General features: G+C 40.4%; 1 protein-coding gene across 4 annotated transcripts in view; it reads left to right on the top strand.

Annotated features, from left to right (window-relative positions):
* The window catches only part of LOC149312093 (vezatin-like), a 54,211-nt gene that overhangs the window by 22,037 nt on the left and 12,132 nt on the right, over nucleotides 1-20,042 (top strand). For 3 of the 4 annotated variants that reach the window (XM_089523939.1, XM_089523942.1, XM_089523941.1), the window contains 6 exons: nucleotides 2,191-2,366; nucleotides 8,560-8,835; nucleotides 15,674-15,823; nucleotides 16,787-16,934; nucleotides 18,192-18,523; nucleotides 19,207-19,400. In XM_089523939.1, coding sequence (XP_089380065.1) covers nucleotides 2,191-2,366; nucleotides 8,560-8,835; nucleotides 15,674-15,823; nucleotides 16,787-16,934; nucleotides 18,192-18,523; nucleotides 19,207-19,400 — 1,276 coding nt within the window. The remainder of the gene's footprint in view (nucleotides 1-2,190; nucleotides 2,367-8,559; nucleotides 8,836-15,673; nucleotides 15,824-16,786; nucleotides 16,935-18,191; nucleotides 18,524-19,206; nucleotides 19,401-20,042) is intronic. The other variant, XM_089523940.1, reaches the window with a different exon arrangement.

Below are 20,042 nucleotides of genomic sequence, written 5' to 3'. Positions count from 1 at the left end.
AAGATCCCCCCACATGGACTTGCTTGCACATTTCTGGGTTCAGACAGTGGCATGCATTTTTTTGCTGTTTTGTGGCCTTGCCTAGTAGCTTCCATCCTTGCAAATACTGCTATTATTATTGTTGTTATCCCTTGGTATTGTCTTTGCAAGATCCCCCCACATGGACTTGCTTGCACATTTCTGGGTTCAGACAGTGGCATGCATTTTTTTGCTGTTTTGTGGCCTTGCCTAGTAGCTTCCATCCTTGCAAATACTGCTATTATTATTGTTGTTATCCCTTGGTATTGTCTTTGCAAGATCCCCCCACATGGACTTGCTTGCACATTTCTGGGTTCAGACAGTGGCATGCATTTTTTGCTGTTTTGTGGCCTTGCCTAGTAGCTTCCATCCTTGCAAATACTGCTATTATTATTGTTGTTATCCCTTGGTATTGTCTTTGCAAGATCCCCCCACATGGACTTGCTTGCACATTTCTGGGTTCAGACAGTGGCATGCATTTTTTGCTGTTTTGTGGCCTTGCCTAGTAGCTTTCATCCTTGCAAATACTGCTATTATTATTGTTGTTATCCCTTGGTATTGTCTTTGCAAGATCCCCCCACATGGACTTGCTTGCACATTTCTGGGTTCAGACAGTGGCATGCATTTTTTGCTGTTTTGTGGCCTTGCCTAGTAGCTTCCATCCTTGCAAATACTGCTATTATTATTGTTGTTATCCCTTGGTATTGTCTTTGCAAGATCCCCCCACATGGACTTGCTTGCACATTTCTGGGTTCAGACAGTGGCATGCATTTTTTGCTGTTTTGTGGCCTTGCCTAGTAGCTTTCATCCTTGCAAATACTGCTCTTATTATTGTTGTTATCCCTTGGTATTGTCTTTGCAAGATCCCCCCACATGGACTTGCTTGCACATTTCTGGGTTCAGACAGTGGCATGCATTTTTTGCTGTTTTGTGGCCTTGCCTAGTAGCTTCCATCCTTGCAAATACTGCTATTATTATTGTTGTTATCCCTTGGTATTGTCTTTGCAAGATCCCCCCACATGGACTTGCTTGCACATTTCTGGGTTCAGACAGTGGCATGCATTTTTTGCTGTTTTGTGGCCTTGCCTAGTAGCTTTCATCCTTGCAAATACTGCTCTTATTATTGTTGTTATCCCTTGGTATTGTCTTTGCAAGATCCCCCCACATGGACTTGCTTGCACATTTCTGGGTTCAGACAGTGGCATGCATTTTTTGCTGTTTTGTGGCCTTGCCTAGTAGCTTCCATCCTTGCAAATACTGCTATTATTATTGTTGTTATCCCTTGGTATTGTCTTTGCAAGATCCCCCCACATGGACTTGCTTGCACATTTCTGGGTTCAGACAGTGGCATGCATTTTTTGCTGTTTTGTGGCCTTGCCTAGTCGCTTCTTGCAAATATTGTTATTATTATGCGGCTCCGCCCCCGGAGGGTGGAAACTCCACCCCTGACATGTGGCCCTGCCTCCAGATAGTGGAAGCTCCGCCCTGGCATGCAGCTCCGCCCCAGAGGGTGGAAGCTCCACCCCCGTGTACAGCTCCGCCCCCGGAGGGTGGAAGCTCCACCCCCGGCTTCGGCCCCCCAGTTGTCTGAGGGACAGCAACCCGGCCCCCGGCTCAAAAAGGTTGCCTACCCCTGGGTTAGGGGAACAAGACCCCCGTGAATATGGAAAACCGCAAATAACAAAAACACGTTTTACCTGAGAGGACACCTCTCTAGGAATCTCTAGGTCCTCCAGTGCAACTCTGTGGTCAATGTCCAACATACACTGACCATAGAATGGCACTGGAGTAGCTACAAATGGTCTTTCAGTGCAACCTTTAGTTAAAGTTGACCACAGAGTTGCACTGGATGACCTAGACAGTCCTAGAGAGAACATAATAATCAAATCCGTGAATAATCAAAGCCGCAAATATCAAAGCCACAAATATGGAGGGATGGCTGTACATATTAAATAAGTGACCAATTTTGGACTTACTTAGATTAGACCCCATTGAAATGGATAGGTTTTGTCAGTCACAGCTAACTTAAGTCTCACTGATTTCAGTGTATCTAATCCAGATAGGTTTAGTGTTGAATTTAGCCCGTACAAAGCTTTACCTTGTGACCAAAGGAGTTTTATTTGATGTGAAAGTGCTCAACTAATGCTGTTATTCTGAACCTTTTCTATTAAGGATGTTGGTTTTCGCTCAGAGACTCTCTGCACCATCCTGCAACAGGAAGTTTTGCTGCAGGAAGATGTTGAACTGATTGAGCTGCTTGACCCCAACATCCTGTCTGCAGGACAGCCGAGGCAACAGGAATATGGACATCTTCCAAATCTACGCTCCCTAGCAACTCCTAATATTTGGTATTGGCTTGAGCCATGTGCATGCTATAGGAATATACACCTAATGCTATTAAGAGGAAGAATCTTTCTCTTTGCATACATGACCTGCCAGTGAATGGGAATTATTTTTTCCTGAATATTATTAAGGAATAATAATAGTAATTCTCAATACCCTGTTTCTTGGCTTTGTTGGTTTTACCTCTGTGTTTTTCTTTGTCTACATTTATATAATATGCAGCAGTTATTATTATTTTTCTCAGCATTTTGGAAAGATGCGTGTCATGTGAGTTTGGAGAGGCCTGCTTACAAGCATTCATGTTCTGAGTCCTGTTCACAGTAGGTTTTGCCTACTATTTTGTGCACTGATCCTCAGTAGTAGGACAATTGAGCCAATCTTCTTTTTTGTGAATCCTCTTTTCTGTAAAGCATTTTCTCAATGAACATACTCTGGACTTATTTGAATACAGTTTCTCTTTTCCCATTTCAGTCAGCTTGTTTTAAGAGACAGGTACGCAAAGTGTGCCTACAGACTGCATGTGGCCCCAAGGGCTATTTATGTGGAACCCAGGGTCCACCAGGGCTCAATTTATTTATTTCAAAATTTCTACTCAAACTTTACAAATGCCCAGAAATGATCTCAAGGGGCACAGGGGGCATTTTGTATATTTGGAACCCTCCCTGGATACACCAGAGGTCAAAAATACACTTTTGCAAATGTTTTATTTTATTTTATTTTTGCCTCAGAATATCCCACAATGTGCCCTAGGCGTCTCAGAAGTCCCAAAAACATGCCCTCGTATTCCATAGAGAGTGTTCAGGGCCAATTTGTTTTGCTTTTGTTTTTGTTTTTGATAGAAGCAGATATGGTTCTCCAGGATCTCCTGGAGGGCAATGTGGCACCCTGGTCTTCCACAGTGCCCACCCCTGTTTTAAAACTAAAGACAGGAGTGAGTAGTGCTTTATAAACTCACTGCTTAATCAGGACTTTGTAATGTTTAATTAAAATTTGTCTTCTGGGCAGCTCCCTGCATAATTCCAGATGTGGAGATTATTTAATGCTTTGTTTTTAAGCTAATTTTGGGTATTTTTTTTTAATAATGATGTAGGACCTCATCACACTACATTGTTTTAGCACTATTATTCCACTTTAACTGTCTCCTGTGGAATCTTGGGATTTGCTGTTTAAGGATGTATATTGAGAATTCTCAGCCACGTGATGCAGTTAAAGTGGGTTAATAGTGCTATAACAGTGTAGTATGATAATATCCATAATCACGTTGTGAAGACTGATATTAGAAGACCCAATCTTTCATGAAAGCAATGGAAAATCTAAAATTTCCCATGATAAACGAGAAATGAATCAGTTGTATTAATCCACAGTCTCTGATTGGTCCAGGTTTGATATCATAGTATCTGTTCTGTGATCTTGCACAGACCTGTAGATTGTAATCATTTTATGAAATAACATTTTTGCAGACAAAAACAACAAACACCTGAAGTGAGCAAAAAATGTTGCTAGGCATAATTGTTACAAGATTTATCATAAACAACAAGTGGGCAATTTAGAAAAGTTTCTCACAAAGAGGTCTTTTAGATCCATTTTTTAAAAAACCCAACAAAATGACTGTAGGTTCAGGTTAAATGAGTCACAGTCTGGAAGAACAAAAATTACATTATGACTGTGAAGTTTGCAAGGTCTCGACATGTCATTGCATGCTGTATTTAAGCTGGGCTGGGGTCAGAGGGTACAAATGAGCACAATTCACTTCAGAGTTGCTCAGGTGGGGACTGAAAATTCAAACATGCTTTTAATCTGGAAAACATGCACTGCAACTATAAAGTTTGGCAGGGCACGTTTTAGATATTCATTTTAAAATATCTAAGAGAAGATATTTCTACAAAAATAAGGCAAAAGTTAGAAATAACATTAACTCATGTCTTGGTTATTACCCTTTGTTCTGGGAGTAGAAGACAGACTGTTGCCAGTGTTACAGTCACGGTGCAAGTATGCTAGATTTTCTAGGTTAAAAGCAGGTTTGGATTTTTCAGCCTCCTGAAAGCTTGCATTTATTGTGAGGAAAGATGTGTCAAAAGCAGTCAAAAAGATACAATGCAAAGTCTGACCGAATCATGTCAATAAGGCTTCAGGGAAAACCCATCAATATAATAATAAACTAAGTTTATGCTCCGACTACAGAGGCAGAAGAGGAAGAATTTGGAGGATTCTGTGATGCAGTCCAGCAGGAAATTGATCACATATCAAAACAGGACTTGTTGCTAGTCACAGGGGACTGTGAAAAATAGGGAAAGGGGTAGAATCAAAGACTATAGGAAAATTTGACCTAGGATCAAGAAATAAAGCAGGAAACAGACAGAATTTTTGGAGGCCAGCATCGCAATCACATTCTTCAAACAGCCCAAGAAATTGTTAAAATGCTTTTGATGTTGTTACGGAGCACGTGAGGCAACACGTCAGTGTATGGCGCCAGATTCTCCACCTTCGTGACTGTAGTCAGTAGCTTGTGAGCTGGAGAAACACCTGTTGCTTTCTCAGTGAGCAAAGAAACACTGTAATGTGAAGTCAAAGGCTTTCAGGGCCGGCATCCATAGTTTTTTGTGGGTTTTTCAGGCTATGTGGCCATGTTCTAGCAGAGTTTCTTTCTAACATTTTACCAGCATCTGTGGCTGGCATCTTCAGAGAATGTTTGCCTGGAAAGGACTTGGCTATATATATTGTGTGACCTGGAAAGGCTGGAGTGATTTGCATGTGTATTGTTTGTTGCTGATGGCGCCCTCACACCCTGAGGACTGCCATCAGCAACAAACAATACACATGCAAATCACTCCTCCCTTTCCAGGTCACACAATACGTATGTATAGCCAAGTCCTTTCCAGACAAACATTCTCTGAAGATGCCAGTGAAGATGTGTACAACACTATATACATCGACACCATCCACCATCCAACATCTGTAACAACCCATTCTGAGGCACCAACTGTCTCACTCTCCCTCAGTGACAGTTGAGAATGGACAGTTGACAGTTGTATCAACATTCCAACAATGCACTGTTTGAATGCTGACAAATATAACTGCCACTAGAGCTGTAAATAACTTCCACAACAGCTCCCTCTAGTGGCCACATCCATGTCATTTTCTCAGATCTGTTTCAACATGGTCCTGACAAATGACTGTATACATGGACATACCTGATGTCCATATAGAAACCAAATAGACTAGAATAATTGGAAGCAGAAGATGAAGCTCTATTCTCTGCCAAAATAAGACTGGGCAGTCTTTGGTAAAGACCATGAACTACTAATATCAAAAATTAGAGTAAAGCTAAAGAAGAACACCAAACCAACCATTGTGCCTAAATACCACCTGAACAACATCTTTGATGAATTTAAATATAACATGAAAAATAGATTTTCACTATTAATCTTAATTGACTGGGAGCCAGATAAACTCTGGACTGAACCCAGAGATAAGTGTAAAAAGAGTGGATGACAGTAGCTAAACTGTTTGGATAGTTGAAATTCTTCAAGCAATTAAAGACAGCTGAACAGAAAAAAAATGATGGAAATAGTGTCAGAACCTTGAATGCAACTGTTCAACAATTTGTGCACACAGACAAGAAGAACTACTATAACAGTCAGTGCAGAGAAACAGAAGCAGAAAACAAAAAAGGAAGAACAAGAGACCTGTTCCACAAGATCTGAAAAATCAGAGGGAAATTTAAACCAAGAGTGTAAGTAATTTATTACCAATAGAAGAATACATTGCACAGCTACATAGAACTAAAAAGATGATGGAAATAATACACAGAAGAACTACATAACAAAAAATGAAAGAATTACAGAGACATTTAAAGAAGAAATGTATGTAGAACTTGGCAAGGGGTACAAGATGGGGGTCCTTTGGGGTAGAACTTTGGCACTGATGGAAGCGGTGGTCTTTAGGTCCTGTGAGGCAGGAACTATTGTATCTTTTCCTTCACCTGGTTTATCAGGTCCAGTTTCAAGAGCAGCATTTTTTGGATTTCAATCACTTCTTTTTTCGTCTATATAGAATTTACAATTTTTGCTTGTCCGTTCCTTTTTAGATACTTCGTATATGCTTATCGTAATATTCACCAAGGTTGGGAATAATGAAGGCAGCCAAGACTTCAGATGTTTGTTACTGTAATGTGTCACAATTACATTGATGCCTTTTAAAGCTTTCATCCTGTTCCTAAGCGTCAGGAACCACCCACATGCCTTTATTCAGTATTCCAGGGAATCGCATCAAACAGTCATCTCCTGTGCGATTTGCTGAATTCATGACTTCAAACATAAGTTTGTCACAAGCCATTTCAGCCGATGTCATGAAATGATCTAACATTAGATGTAAATGTATGGACACAATGCGGTCAGGCATTTGCTCTTCCATTCTCCCAGGACACTAGAAAATCTTTCGCACAGATAATGTATGCGTTCTTTCATCAGTAAAGTGACAAAGTCCTCAATTTCAGACCCCTCAAAAGTTCTCTCCGACTCAGTCGAATTCTCCTGAGGTTCTAGGATGCTGCTGAAACTAGCCCAGTATTAGATCCAACTTCTGTAGGACATGTATCGCTGTATGAATCCCATGAGTCCGCCGAATATTTGTAGATCATCTCAACATCTTTTTCTTTCTCTGAGTTTGGGAAAGTTATGGCCTGAACTTCTTCGTAATGCATCAGAGAGACAATGCTCTCCGCTGCATGCGCATCACAGACACCCTCCTCTGTATCAGTCATCTGTGATTATGGGAAACCTGTATCCCCTACCACTTTTTAATGGACTTACAAGAACATTTTTTTCTTAATTCGTTGATGAGGTTCTTTGCCGCAGACATTGTGAAAGGAGGGCCTGAGTGAGTGCCACGCCAAACAGCCTGCCTGAAAGATGTCTGACCAACTCAGTTAGCCTTGCGCTTTTCAATGTGCGCATGCGCATCCAACTGCCACCATCTTCCCAGGATTCAACGCGTGTCTCTCTTGGGCATGCCATGAACCCATTTCTTTTAACACTGTTGGGTAGAATGCCTGTGCACCTTGCCTTGCATTTCTGATTCTGTTAAGGGTCAGGGCACTTTCCATTCTTTTTAAAATTAAAGTGTGGAATCTGAGTAGGCTAACAGTAACAAATGTAGCTGGTTTGTCCAAACACTTGGTGTAACTCAGAATGGTGGATGATATGGAATATGTCAGTGTGGAGAACAGATGGATTATCTTATCACGAGCCAGATGCTGGCAGGGAGAGATTGAAAGTTCCATTGTGGCAGTTAAGAACTTCAGATGGGGTTTGGTTTTCAGAGCAAGAGGATCTTGCTACATCCAGAGAGGGACAGTTAGGGCTTGGAATCCTGAGAGTGAGGGTTCCAGGGATAGAGAAGGGCGGTTAGAGGTAGAGTCTGAGTGGAAAAGGGCTCCCTACCGTTACACTTCCAGGACTCTAGAAAGGGAGTGGCTGGAGTGTGATATCCTGTGGTATATTGTTAGCTTTGGTGGCTGTTAGGACTAAGTTTAAAAGAGGAACTTAATAGAAGGACTGAGTAAATCTTAGTTATAAGAAACTAGTGATTTAGCTAGGGAGTTATAAAACCAATGGTAACTATAGCAAAGTGAAAGTAACAATTACATAAAATATCATATCAAAACCAACACTGTTAAACCTTCTTGTAAATAAAGTTTTATTTGTTTGATTCAAGAAGGACATGTCTGGACTTGAGTTAATACCACACTACTCACATTACAAAACATGGGTGGCAGAGGTGGGATTAGAAAACCCCATAGGACTGCCATTTTAAGGAGAAGAAATAAGGTGACGGAGTGTTGTCTTCACATATTTTGGTGGCAGCAGTGGGATGATAAGACCCAGAGTGTTGTCATCAATTAAACTTAGGCCTGTTACAGACTGCCAAAATAAAGCTGCTTCGAGTCTCTTTGGAGGCATGCTATTTAAATGATGCATGCATCTTAAGAACCGGAAGCTTCACCAAAGCTGCACTCCAGTGCTTAGGAATGGGATGTGGCTTTGGCGCGACCTCCGGACTCTTAAGACCCATGCATCATTTAAATAGCATACCTCCAAAGAGACCCGAAGCAGCTTTATTTTGGCAGTCTGTAACAGGCCTGAGTTGTGTCCTTCACAGTCAATGTTTCATATTTATTTTTTCTTTACTTGCTTTTAGGGATATTTCATTATTGTTTGCCTTCATCAGCACCCTGATTATACTTCCTTCTTTCTGGAATGGATTCCTTGGACTGGTGTGGGGAATAGGCTTTTTGGTTTACATAGGCATGAGAGGTTTGGACACATTGAGAACAGCCAAGCTGCAAATGTCTCTAAGAAAATGCCATCTCCAGCTAGAAGATATAGTAGCAAATTGCCGAGCGTTCACTAACCTTGTGAGAAAAGCTCTGCGGCTCATTCAAGAAACTGAAGTCATTTCCAGAGGATTTACTCTGTAAGTGTGAAATTTTAGATATTTAAAATTAATTGTGTCGTTCTCACTTGTTGAATGTTAAATTAATTTGTTCACATGCACACATGTATAAAAATAGAAGCAGCAAGAGCATCTGTTATTTTTTATCATGTTGACCTTTTGACACAATTTTCTAAGCACTTAAAGTACTTCAGCAAAAGGAAGTTGCAATGGCTATTTGTTTTATTTGTGTGTTGATTATACTGTATCTGATAAACATAAAAAAGAGCAAAAAAGAGATCAATAGGCCCACTTTAGGGGGCAATTTCCATTGTAGTTGTTGCTGAACTAAGCAGTCATATACAGATAGATGCATATGTCTTCTAAACTTTCAAATGAATGAGCTCTGTTGCTTCCAAGCTGCCTGTTACCAATTTTCAAGAGACTGATGCTTTATCTTATACAAATCTTATATATATGATTGTATCATGTATACATGATACAATCTGGAAACATAACTCTCATAACTCACAAATAAAGGTCCCAGAATTCCCAGCCACTGTCCATGTTTTGCTGAGGATTCTGGGAGTTGTAATTTTTAAAAAATCACATTTTTACAGTTTGAGTAGAGCACAGGTATATATGTTTCATCTGGGCACAAGTAAATCAAGTAAGGAAAAATGCAAGATTTTCTTGGGTCACTTCTTGCTTACACACACACACACACACACACACACACAGTATATTTAGTATTCTTTCCATTCTTCAAAACCATTTTTTTTGCCAATTAATCTTATTCTTTATTGACTTAGAATTTGCATAGTAAAATAGATTTAGAAGGGTTTTCTATTTTTAGGCTATTAAGTAATCCATAAAAACCCTCCCTTTTTCTATGATTTACATTTAGAAGCTTTGACTAGAACATGATCCATCCCTGGGTTTTTAAGGAGATGTTTTGATTTCCTTACAAAGCACATGTTTTTAGTACTAGATCATGATTGCAAGTGCAAGCAGTGATGAGCAAAATCAAAACTCAAGCCATTTTACAGAGAGAAAGTTTTCTAACCATGGATGATAAGCTTAAATTTGGCTTGACTGACAAAAGTAATCTCTGTGAATGTTTAGGTATGTTGTAAAGCAGGTCAGGTCTGTTCTTGATGAAGCAGCATATTCTTAAGAATACTTAATCCTATAATTAAAACAGTAGTTCAAAAAGAGCTTAAGTGTTTGTGGCAGTCTGTACAAGCCCTTAGGTGAAAAAAGTTCTTAATCTTTGTAGATGAAGCTTGCAAATGGGTTTGTCTAGCTTTCCCACCTTGAAAAATAAAAGTGAATGGGCAGGATCTATTTGCAGGACAGCTTCAGAAGGCACTTTGTCCAAGCCCTATCAGAACCTATTGTGTTTTGGCAGGTCTCTGGAGCCTCACAAGCAAGTCTTCCCTGAGTAAAGGTGGTATAGTACTATGAATGGGTCTAACAGAACCAGTATGTTGGAGTGTTTGGAGCTGGACTGGGAATGCATTTACACTGTAGAATGAATGCAGTTTGACACCACTTTAACTGCCATGTCTCAATGCTGTGGAATTCTGGAATTTGTAGTTTTGTGTGTGCCAGAGCTCTGGTGCCACAACAAACTACAAATTCCCGGACTCTGTAGGATGAAGCCATGATAGTCTGCAGTGTGGCAGCAACATATGTCTGGGGAGACTCAGCTGATATCCCTTCTCAGCCATGAAGATAATTGATTGTCCTTGAGACAGTAACTCAGCAGAATATTATTTGCGTATGGAGTGTAGTGGTTTGAGTGTTGGACTACAACTCTGGAGACCGGGGTTTGAATCTCCACTCAGACATGCAAACCTGCTGGATGACCTTCAGCAAGTCACACACTCTCAGCCTCAGAGGATGGCAATGGCAAACCCTCTTTGAAAAAAACTTGCCAAGAAAACTCCATGATAGGTTTGCCTCGGTTAGAATTGACTTGAAGGCACACACAACGACATATGAGAGAATACAATCTTTCACTTTAGGTTAGTAAATCATACAGGCTTATTGACTACCACAGTTAGAACTACCATAAGATATTTATGCTGACAAGAATCATTCTCCTTCTATTAGTACAGAAGCCTTTAAAAAATTAATTAAAATGCCAGTCCAGTTCTACTCAAACTGTAACTATATTTGTTGATACAGGTATGTCATTCTCTGCTTTTAGGAATAGTACCTTGATTTCCTACCAGTCACCTAAAAGCAGAGAATGACATACCTGTATCAACAAATATCAGAAGTCTATTTAAAATGTAGTCTATTAATAATATAGTAAAAACTTCACTGATGCTTAGCTGAGATACTTTCGCACATGTGTTTCAAACAGTGCTTTTGGACTGCTTAAGTGATCAGAGATATTTAGACAACTTATAACATTTTCTAGCAATGACATAGGACAGTGGTTCTCAAATGGCAGAGTGTGACCCAAAAGTGGGGAACACAAGAGTTCTTCTAGGGGGGCACAAGAAATATAGGCTCTAATTTAAAAAAAAAGTAAAGGTAAAGGTTTCCCTTTTGACAAGGTTGCCAAGTCGTGTCCGACTGTAGGGGTGGTGCTCATTTCCTATTAAGCCGAAGAGCCAGTGTTGTCAAAGACGGCTCCTTGATCATGTGGCCAGCATTCCATAAATCAATAAATAATAAATGACTGCATGAACCGCTGTTACCTTTCTATCAAAAGTGGTACCTATTTATCTACTTGCACTTTTACATGCGTTCAAACTGCTAGGTTGGCAGAAGCAGGGATTAGTGATGAGAGCTCACCCCATCACAAGGCACTTGGGTCCCGAACTGCTGACCTGGTGATCTTGCAGTCGACAGAGTCAGCATCTTAAAAGACCTCACCATAATTCATGTCCTAGCCCCATGCAGACCAAAAAGTTTTTAATGCAGCTTTCTGTGAAGCATCCTGTTAGTGATTTACATGTTTAAGTGCAGCATATGTGCGCATAGGTGCTGCTTTAGAAGGGCTTCAGAGGGCCATTCCTCACCCTTGCATTCCTTCCAAAACCTCCTACTGCCCAACTGTGGTTGCTTACAGGTGAAAAAAGGAGGGAGAAGGGAGATGGTTCAGGCAATGAAGATATGGCTCCTCTGGGCTCCTTGAAGAAGGAAATGGCAGGGGCACTCCATTTAGGAGTACATTTTCATTTCTTTCCCCTACCACTGAGCTGAAACCAGCTGCTTCTCTGTGGTCTGAGTCACCTCCTCCACACGCCCTTCTCCAGCAGTAGGTGACAGTAGCAGAAGCCTCTTCTTAGGCTTGGCAGTTGCTGAGTGGTGAGAGAATGTGGAACTGTGTGCAGAGCACTGCACTATGGCAAGATCTTGGTCTTCATACAGCTGTCCTTACATATTCATAGAAACTAAATGGTTCAGAATTAATTCAGTAAGCTAGTGAGCAGGGCAGGGTATGGGAAACATAAGGATAGCTCTAAAACAACTGCTAGCTATTTGTAGGTTCAGTTATGGGTACTGAGATTAACCTTTAAAGCCTTAAACTGTGAATCCAGAATATCGAAGATAAGGTTGGAGACAGTCCTTAAACTATATTGGATGGAGAAAGCAGACAATCTCTTCCTTCTCAGAGACTATCCATTGATCTTTTCAGGCTGCATTGCATTGCCTCTGCTCATGTTTATTTTCTGGTGGTAGATGTGATGCCTCTTTAATAAAGTACAATATTTTCAAGTATCACATCTTACCTATTTGAAGTCAAACTCAGCCAAATCCTCAAGGTCTAGTAAATTCCTCACTTGCCCCAAAGACAGTTTCATTGTCCAAAAGGTGGAAGAGGCAACAACAGGGATGACCTGGTTAATGGAGTACAAGTGGTGGGATGCTTATGTGGGAGTGATCATGTTCTCCTAGAGTTTGTTATACAGTGGAAAGGAGAAGCCAGGCCTAGTCAGACACACATTCTAGGTTTTAGGAGAGCTAATTTTAGTAAACTTAGAGAAATACTGGAGATGATTCCCATGATCAGGAATTCTAAAAGAGAAGGGAGTTCAAGACAGATGGGAGCTTCTCAAAAGGGAGATATTGAAGGACAGTTTCAAACAGTCCCAATGAGGATGAAAAATTGGTGGTGTCTCAAGAAACCAGGATGGATGACTAAGGAACTTTCAACTGAGCTAAGTTTTAAATGGAAGATGTATAAGAAATGGAAAGGGGGGGAATCACCAAAGAGGAATTCAAACAAATAGCTACCATGTGTAGGGGTAAAGTCAGAAAAGCTAAAGAGCAAAATGAACTCAGGCTTGCTAGAGAGGTTAAGAAGAATAAAAAGGGGTTTTGGGGGGTATGTCTGCAGCAAAAGGAAGAAGGAAGTGGTAGGGCCACTGTGTGGCGAAGATGGCAAAATGCTATCGGGAACAGAGAAAAGGCAGAATTACTCAACACCTTCTTTGCTTCAGTGTTCTCAGAAAAGACAAAGGGTGCCCAACCTGAGGATAATGGAGCAGAGGACAGAATAGGGGAAATTCAGCACAGTAAAAAATATAGCACAGGAATACCTTGTTAATCTAAATGAATAGAAGTCTCCAGGACCAGATGAACTACATCCAAGAAGAACTGGCAAATGTAATATCGAAGCCATTGGCAATAATCTTTGAGAACTCCTGGAGAACAGGAGAAGTCCCAGTAGACTGGAGGAGGGCAAACGATGTCCCCATCTTCAAAAGGGGGAAAAAAGAGGATTCCAACAATTATCCAGTTAGTTTGACATCTATACCAGGAAAGATTCTGGAGCAGATCATTAAACAGAGACTCTGTGAAAATCTAGAAGGCAATACAGTGCGCCCGCACCATACGTGGGCGCGCCATACGTGGGTGCACCATACGCGGCTTGAGCATACGCACTCAAGCCGCGGGGCGCACGCGGGGCGGAAGGGGCGGCGTGTACCATTCAATTGAATGGGCACGCACACCCGTTGCGCCCCGCGCCCGCCGTACACGAGCCCCATTGGAAACAATGGGGCTCGAGCATAGGCGGAATTTGCCTTATGCGGCGGGATCCGGAACGGATCCCCGCGTAAGGCGAGGACGCACTGTACCATAATCACAAAGAGTCAAGATGGGTTTCAAAGAAACAAATCATGCCAGACAAATCTAATCTCTTTCTTTGATAAAATTGCCAGCTTGGTAGATGAACGGAATGCTGTGGATATAGTATATCTTGATTTCAGTAAGGCCTTTGACACGGTTCCCATGACATTCTTGCAAACAAGCTTATAAAATGTGGGCTAGACAAGGCAACTGTTACATGGATTTGTAATTGGTTGACTGGCCGAACCCAAAGGGTGCTCAACAACGGCTCCTTTTCATCCTGGAGAAAATTGACCAGTGAGGTACCACAGGGTTCTGTCCTGGGCCCAGTGCTATTCAACATCTTTATCAATGACTTGGATGACAGAATTGGGGGCATACTTATCAAATTTGCAGATGACACCAAATTAGGAGGAGTAGCTAACACCCCAGAGGACAGGATCAAAATTCAAAATGACCTGAATAGACTAGAAAGCTGGGCCACAGCTAAAAAAATGAACTTCAACCGGGAGAAATGTAAGGTACTGCATGTAGGGCGGAAAAATGAAATGCACAGATATAGGATGGAGGACACCTGGCTGAACAAGACTACATGTGAAAGGGATCTAGGAGTCCAAGTAGACCATAAGTTGAACATGAGTCCACAGTGTGATGCGACAGCTAACAAGGCCAATGCGATTTTAAGCTGCATCACTAGAAGTATAGTGTCTAGATCAAGTGAAGTAATAGTGCCACTCTATTCTGCTTTGGTCAGGCCCCACCTGGAATACTGTGTCCAGATCTGGCACCACAATTTAAAAAGGATGTTGAGAAACCGGAGGATGTCCAAAGGAGGGTGACTAAAATGGTGAAGGGTCTGAAAACCATGCCCTACGAGGAATGAATTAGGGAGCTGGGGATGTTTAGCCTGGAAAAGAGAAGGTTAAGAGGTGATATGATAGCCCTGTTTAAATATTTGAAGGGATGTCATATTAAGGAGGGAGCAAGCTTGTTTTCTGCTGCTCCAGAGACTAGAACGCGGAACAATGTATGTAAAATACAGGAAAAGAGATTCCACCTCAACATTAGGAGGAACTTCCTGACAGTAAGGGCTGTTCGACAGTGGAACACACTCCCTCAGAGTGTAGTGGAGTCTCCTTCCTTAGAGGTCTTCAAACAGAGGCTGGATGGCCATCTGTCAGGGATGCTTTGATTGTGATTTCCTGCATGGCAGGGGGGGTGGACTGGATGGTCCTTGCGGTCTCTTCCAGCTCTATGATTCTGTGATTCTGTTTGCGAAAAGCAACTATGATGGACTAGCACTGTATATAGACAATGGCAATACTTGTGTGTCTTGCTGCATTTGGCATTCCTGCTTCTGCCAGTCTTTTGAAATTGGAGAGGCTTTTTCAAAAACCCATGAGTTCAGATTTTATATGATCATGAATCATGTATCTGTAAGAGAAATATAGTATATACATTTTATATATATAAATGCAAAAGTAGTTTTAGGGGTCATGCTATTTATTTATTCATTTGTTTGTGTGTGTGATGTTTTGCTTTTTTTTTCTTTGTATATATTAGGAACTTGAAGTTAAGCCTTCCTTGGACTTTGTACTTTACTACCAACAATGAATAGGTCTTTTCTCAACCTCAATAATTTATAGACTACTAAAAAGCACCATCAATATTTAAATATTTATACGTATATAGTCTGTGAAAAAGAAGACAATATTATTGTTTTATACTTTATTCTTTATTATTCTTTAGGACATCTGTACAGTTGTATCACATTTTACTTTTCAAGTTTGCTTGACAGGGTCAGTGCTGGTTGCCCATTTAATAAAGCTGGACAGCATCCTTGTCAGCATCTCATTGGTCTTCGGAAAGCTGTATACCGATCAGTAAGAGCCAATTTCAGAGCCTCAAGACTTGCCACCTTATACATGCTGAAAAAATATCCTTTTTGAAATACGAGTCTCTTGTTCTTCATCTATCACTTCCCCTTCAGCTCCTTCTAGCCCCTTATGCATTGTGTTCTTTTCTCAGTCATTCACTGTTATCAGATAACATTCTATCCAGTGCTATCAGTGTTTACCTGAGACAAATTCTCATTGTCTTCCAGGAGTCTTGTGGCTTTGTTAGTCGTCATAGGATTATAGTCTTAAATTTATTGAGATTTGCATGCATAGGATTGCAAGGAAATTACTAACAGTCATTCTTCTGTCTTTGCCTTAGCCATTTCTAACCCCTGTCATTATTCTAACTATGACATACATAATTGTATTATTTTATATGGCTTTATTTGTGTCATTGTAATATTTGAGTAAAATATAGGACATAATCGTGAGATGACATGATTCACTGGAAAAGTTAAGGGCAGTAGAGAAAGAGGAAGACTGCATTAGAGATGGATTGATTCGGTAAAGGAAGCCACAGCCCTGACTTTGTAAGATTTGAAGAGAGCTCTTATTCAGAGAGTCACCAAAAGTCAGAAGTCAGCTTGGTGCCTTATAACAACTACAGCAGAGCAATTTACAGCATACAGTTTTAATACTAGCACTTTCAACTATTTAAACTTGGTTTGTTTAATTAAATATTATTACAAAAAGAATAAAAAGCAATCCATGTTTGATTTCATATCTAAAGAAAGAACATTACCTATTAGAGCACATGAGGCTTTTTGGTAATCAAACAGTATTTCTGTCCACTGCACCATCCCTTTGTTTTGCAATCTTTTGGAATAGAAGAACGTTTTTTCTTCTCTGTGAATAAAGAACATCACCTAGGCTCTTTAACTTAATACAAAGGTACAGTAGCTTTTTGTATCGTATTTATTCACATTGCATATTTTTGAGTCATATGTATGAATGTGCCATTAATAAAAAAACTTATTTAATTGCCTTAACCCTAATTAAACTTACCCATTAAATTCTGAGAGTGACAATGTGACAAACTACATCTGTGTGGTGCCTTTTAAGGAATTAGGCCTAGGACTAAGTGAAGAGCAGGTGTCAGAAGAAGAAGCACATAATTTCACAGATGGCTTCAGTCTGCCTGCACTTAAGGTAATTCACATTTTGGGAAACATATCCAGGGTAACAGTATTGGCCAGACTTTACCGCAAAATGCAACAACATCCCAAATCCACAAACAGTTATACCTTTATTGGTCCAACCAAAAATCCACAAAATACATCATTCAATACGTTGTGTGATGTATTTTTTTCCCTTTTTTTGTTTTGCCCATTAAAGTTATTGCTGTTTTGTGGATATTGGTTGTTGCCACACTTCAGGGTGATTTTGTTGGTTTTGTTGCATCAGCCTCTTTTGCCACTTTGTAGTTTAAATGATTCTGATTTATATTACTTTAAAAAAAAGTCCAGAGCTCATTCACATCTTTGGAATACTCTGTTGTAATGGTCTTTGTGTTCAGCCCAAAGATTATATTTGAACACACAGATCTTGTATGTTATAATTGTGGATTTTTGAAACAATGTTTAATGTTCAGAATAACTTGATACAGCAACAGAAGATGGTTTCCCCCATCTTTTTGTACAGTTTTATCTGAAAGATTCAAAATATGTACTACGGATGAAATGTCTGTAATTGACATGTGTGAACTTACTTCCATCTCTTTGTATTTTGCACTATAATATGGTGGGTCACAGAGTGAGTTATAGCTGTTAATATATTGCTTAAATAAATCCCTGATCCCATGGAATCCTCTTGGTAAAATATGTAGGTGTAATGCCAAATTAAGACTTTGTATGTTTTTTATTGCTCGCTGGAAGTATTTCCCATCTCTATCCAAAATTACCCTTTACTTACCATTTTTGTGCCAGGACTAGGGAAGAATGAGGGGATGGCCAAGCAGTGGATGGCTGTGTTCCTGCAACCAGCCACAGGAAGAATCCTCCTGGTCTACCAGGGGTCCTCCAAAGGTCTGGGAGAAAGATGCCAACTTGCTGTAGGTGGCTGCAGAAACACAGCCAGTCACTGCCTTGCCATCCTCTCCATCCCCTTCAGGACATTACATGACACCAAATAGGTAAGCAGAGTGCACAAAGAGATAGAAAGGCACAGTGCTTTGTGCTCTGCCAGTGCAATCTAGGATCATGCCATTAAGTTAAATGTATTATCATAATTTAATTTAGTTTATTTAATACATTTATCTTCTGGCTCTTCAATTATCTAAGATGATCTAGTTATTACTCAGATTGTTCTTGATTCTCTTTTAAAATACATTGAATGGGAAAGCAGGGAAAATGAAAACAGAATCCTTTGTAGCAATGAAGATGGTTGTGATTTTTCTGTGTTCTCAAGATTTTATTCCAGCTTTGGGTTGGGCAAAGTTCTGAATTCTTCAGGCGACTAGTTCTTCTGCTTTCCCCCTCCAATGCATCTCTCAAGACCCTGATTACGCCAGAACGTTTGCCTCTTTCTATCTTTTCTGATGTGACTCAAGGCCTCCCTCATGCTCATGCTGCCTGCTTAGAAGAACTTAAACGAAGCTATGAGTTTTATCGGTACTTTGAAACACATCACCAATCCAGCTTGGAACGGTCAGCCAAAACTCAGCAGAAATCAGGAGAGTTAAATCTTCTCCAAACAGCAGTGCGCAGTTTGCAACTCCATCTAAAGGCCTTACTGAATGAGTAAGTTACTCTCTGGCAGAGACATTCTGAGTAGTTTTAGGGCCAGTAGAGACCGGCAAAATATGCCAGCTTCCTGGTGGCATGGGGGCATGGCATACGGATGATGGATGCCCCAATGCTGCCCGAAGCCGGTATCACGCTGCCCCACTGTCCACATCTGGGGGTAGCTTTTCGGCCCTCCAGCAGGCTAGAGGAAGAGAGAGTCTACCTCAACTTTAGGAGGAACCTCCTAACAGTAAGAGTTGTTCAACTGTGGAACACACTACCTCACAGTGTGGTGGCGTGTCCTTCTTTGGAGGTTTTTAAACAGAGGCTGGGTGGCCATGTGTCGGAGGTGCTTTGATTGTGAGTTCCTGCATGGCAGTATGGGGTTGGAGATATATCTACCCAGTGGTCTTACTGTGGAGATCTTGCTAAAGCTCCCACAGTTCTAATCACTGCTACTACTAAAAACAGCCTGGAAGTAGAATTGGTCCAGGCTGAGATCTTACAAGCATGCTCAGATCTCTTCAGATATTTGGAGAAATATCAAAAAGACAACAAACATGTTTCACCAAGTTAGCACAAGAAGTAATGAGTTTAAATGAGAGAGCGAGAGATAAAAAAAATTCAGAAAACGTTTTACTGAATTACTAAGCCGATTTTGAGAAATGTTTTGTTTTTTTCCCTTTTGTTTTGTTCAGAGTAATAATTCTTGAGGATGAACTTGAAAAGTTTATTAGTTCCAGGGAAAGTCAAGAATTAACCACAGAGGCCTATCATGTTGTAGAAAAAAAACTGAAACTCATTCAGCCTCATATGCAAGCTAGCAACAGCTGCTGGGAGGAGGCCATTTCTCAGGTGGACAAAATGGTTCGAAGAAATCCAGATAAAAAAGGTATATTGTCTTCCTAATTCATACACTATTCAGAAAATGAATGTAAAGTTGTAGCGGGGAAGAGAAAATCTGTACTGTAAAATAGCATATATATACTCAGACTTACATGGGACTTGAGAGCATGGAGCTGTCAGGTGAAACCATGATGAAAATAAAAATATGGGTACTCCAGTATGTGAGAACATTCTTGGTTTCTTGGAGTTGTTCAGCATGGTATACTGCTACCCTGCATCCTGACCCTATTCAAGCATTTGCTCTTAGCAGGTGTGTTATAATCTATTTCAGATGCTCAACTGAAAAAGTGGTACTTGTACACCACTTATTGTTCAGTTGTGCTATGCAAGTATTTTGAACTGTTTTGCCAGAACTTGTCTGCTGTAGATACAAACTCAAATTATATTCTCTACCTTAAAGTAGAATTTTCACTGCTTTTCCAACTTTATATTTGCCCAGCATTGTATTATATCATATACTAAGAGTAAATGTACACAAGTCTTTTTATTGTGCACAGAGACTCTGGGAAATGGACTGTCCTAATTAGCAGGTCCTAAATCTGAGCATTTTGAGAGGTAAGGATAAAACAAGGGCTAGTGTATCAACATTTCAGCTCTGAACAAATCTAGTCAATGAGTCTCCTTTGGA

Source organism: Sceloporus occidentalis, unplaced genomic scaffold (genome assembly GCF_023333645.1).
Source record: "Sceloporus occidentalis isolate IW3139 unplaced genomic scaffold, rSceOcc1.0.p SCAF_5, whole genome shotgun sequence".
Taxonomy (NCBI): Eukaryota; Metazoa; Chordata; class Lepidosauria; order Squamata; family Phrynosomatidae; genus Sceloporus; species Sceloporus occidentalis.
This window is presented reverse-complemented; position numbering and strand designations above follow the sequence as displayed.